At 37.2% G+C, this 3,227-nt stretch overlaps 1 protein-coding gene across 1 annotated transcript in view; it reads left to right on the top strand.

Annotated features, from left to right (window-relative positions):
• Positions 1-323: 323 nt before the first annotated feature.
• The window catches only part of LOC111874390 (sphingomyelin phosphodiesterase), a 24,434-nt gene continuing 21,530 nt past the window's right edge, over positions 324-3,227 (top strand). Inside the window, exon 1 of the mRNA XM_023869857.2 lies at positions 324-1,766. Within this exon, the coding sequence (XP_023725625.1) occupies positions 1,688-1,766 (79 nt within the window). The 5' untranslated portion in view covers positions 324-1,687. The remainder of the gene's footprint in view (positions 1,767-3,227) is intronic.

Genomic DNA, 3,227 nt, shown 5'->3' with positions numbered 1-3,227 from the left:
TATAGAATTAAGAAAAATGTTTGTTATTTACAATGAAATGGTAACAAATACTGTACCACGTGGATAATGTGTATCCTTTAGATCGAATTTAATAACTGATTACAAAAATAACATACATCAGTTTGGTTCTAGAGGAACCACCAACAGTTATTTTCACTATCATTTTTTTTTTTTTAACATTCTGAGTGAGGTGAGACTGAGTCCACTTGGTACTGCAGCCAATACTGGTCTATTGTACCAGCCCCAGATGATAAATGATGGTGACTGTGGAACAATTGGTGGAATGAAAATTGGTAGGAGAAACCGAAGTACACGGAGAAAACCTGCCCAGTGCAACTTTGTCCTCCACAAATCCCACGTGATCAAATTTTCACTACATTACAAATGAAAGTGTAATAAATTCTTGATTATCTGTGCCAGTATAGGGAAGGAGTTACGCATATTATTAAATGAGTGGACATGGAAATGGAAATGGAAACGAAAATATCAATCATACTGCATTCAGCCCTCAAAACCATTTAATTATAAATTACTGATGTGCTTCTTAAAAATAAAAGGAGGCACATATGTATTTTTCCAATAGGTGAATGAAACCCTTGTTTAATGGGTGACCTGAGCAAAGAACAATAAAGTAATAAAGCAGAAAGTTGCAAAACAGTGAGAAGATGTACTGTCTAGTACAAATCATCATAAATTATCACTGATATATGTTAAGGTAGCAGATGTAATGGACCATATTTAAATCATTCCAAAGAGATATACCCAATGCTAAGAAGTTCTGAAGTCCTGTAGTTATTCTGCATATGCGTAATAAGTTTACTGTCAAATAGTCACATGCAGCCCCCTGTCCTATTTCTTTCCTACTTCCATTATTCTTGTATCACCATACCAACCAATCAGCCTACCAACGGTTTTAATGGTTTGAACACTCATTCAGACATCCAGCTACAAGCTACAAAACTAACTCTCTGGGCCTGTGTTTGGTCACACAGAAAAGATTTAACACAAGGATTTGATTCTGGCTAAGGAGCCATTTAATTGGAGTTATCTGGATTGCTGTACAACCACACTTGTAATAAGGATGTAGAAGCATTACAGAGCAGTAGTTGCTTGTATTTTTAAGCTAATATATTCACATTGAAATACTGCAAAATGTAAAACACTGTCACAGTATTATCTTGCACTGTAGAAGCATGAACTGTATACTTATTCTTCAACATACATGTTCAGGTAAGGGGATAGACTTACAAAACATCCAACAATCTCCCATATTATATAAATTACATGGAATTCCATGCAGTCACAGTTTAATTACAGTGTGATCTTTGCATTTATTTCACAAAAAAATTTCTCATGCATGTCCAGACTCCTGTCCCCAGTTTATTATAAATGTTTCACATATAATACCTGCCTTACTACATGCAGCTAGAACTCACATCCAGATCACGCAACAAACCTTTGGCCATAAAATGTGCAGAAGCTGGCCATCCCTGTTTCATATTATATTTGCTGCAAAAAATTTGGATGAGTTTAGAACTTTAGTACTTTTAAAGTGATCAAAATTTTTACTGACCTTATCTCATGCATTGATAGCTCATGTAAAAGATAAAACTTTTTTTCAAGAAATCTGTTTGTATATAAAGGCAGGTTATCATTGAGCGAACAGCGAGATTTGTGTACAGGGACCATGTTGCCGAAGCAGGTTATCTGGTCAGCAGTGCTGGCAGTCACAATCAGTGTGGCAATAAATGCAACGTTTTTAACTGGTAAGTTTAACTATAATGCAGAATATCACTCCTTCTTGGAATGGACTTGTAGAAGCCTAGAACAGACTCTAGCTGGATTTAAACCATTTATTTCTTGAACAACATCTTCAAGTTGCTTTATAGATGTTGGAGGTGGGAATCTGTTCCTCATTCTAGTCTCCAAACCTGACTAGAGTGGTTCAACCATGTTCAAATATGGTGATTGTGCTGATCAGGGAAGATGTGGAAGTTCACCTTCGTGCTCTTCAAAACATTACTGAACAGTTCCAACTCTGTGACTTGGGGCATTATCGTCTTGGAAAACTGCATCATTGTTCAAGAATGTCTGTATCATGGGATGCACCTGATTACCCAACCTGTCCATATACTCCCTTGCAGTATTGCAGCAGTGAAGAGTAATAATGGGACAAACAGAATACTGTACCATGATATCGCAGCCCAAACCATCACAGCACCTCCCATGTTTAACTGTTGGAACCAGGCATTCCTTGGGTGTCCTCCAAATGTAAACACTTCTGATGTTGGGAACAGCATGAAGGATGAATCATCTGACCATATCACATGCACATTTCCAGTTGTCTGATGTCCGGGTTTTGTGGTCATGAGACCACTGTTGCACATCTGAGCATTTCAATTTTCAATTTCAATTTATTTAACGTTCCATAGATCCACAGTAGACATAAGATATAGAACATATCAAAAGAGTACATAATATAGCGAATAAATAAAACAAAGTAAGTGAATAGAATAAAATGAAATAAAATATGTTGAATCAGATAGTTGATTCCAGTGAAGACATAATACTTAATACTGTTAGAATTGACTATGAAATAACAATAGAAACATTTCAACCAAAAACTAGTCAAATATCCAACTACAAGCAAATCATATTACACCTAAAATGTCATGAATATGATAATATAAAGTTTGATACTAGCTTTGACTAGTCATTAACTTGTGCAAGTTTTATATTGAAAATATTCTTCTATGGAGTAAAAATAATGTATATGGAGAAAATGTCTTAAACAGGTTTTAAATTTTGTAAGATTTGAGGTTTTCACGGCGGTGACTATGAAGAAAGCAGTCTTCTGGGATGTGGCACTGGACAAGTCAGCCGTAGCTGAACACAGCATTGATCTGGGACACAGTATTCAGCTTCAGAATACCTCCATACTCACCACGAAGACCCGCTATATGGATCGCATCATTAGGGAGGCCATTGAGATTGAACTCCATCCCGAAAATATGAACAGAGAGGGGGGAATTTTGTCTCAGAAAGTCATGGAAGCCTCTCATCTGTTCCCTCAAAAAACCCCCCCGGGATATGACACCAGATCCAGAAGGCTACACAGGCCATGACCCACTAACATAGCAACCCCCCCCCCCCCAGCTTAAGGGTTAGTGTCCATCCTTTAACCTTGCCTTTCTCTCCCCCAATACAAAACCCTGCTTCTGTCCCAG

Source organism: Cryptotermes secundus, unplaced genomic scaffold (genome assembly GCF_002891405.2).
Source record: "Cryptotermes secundus unplaced genomic scaffold, Csec_1.0 scaffold197, whole genome shotgun sequence".
In the NCBI taxonomy this organism is placed as follows: Eukaryota; Metazoa; Arthropoda; class Insecta; order Blattodea; family Kalotermitidae; genus Cryptotermes; species Cryptotermes secundus.
Note: the sequence above shows the minus strand (reverse complement) of the source record. Positions and strands in the feature narration are given on the sequence as shown.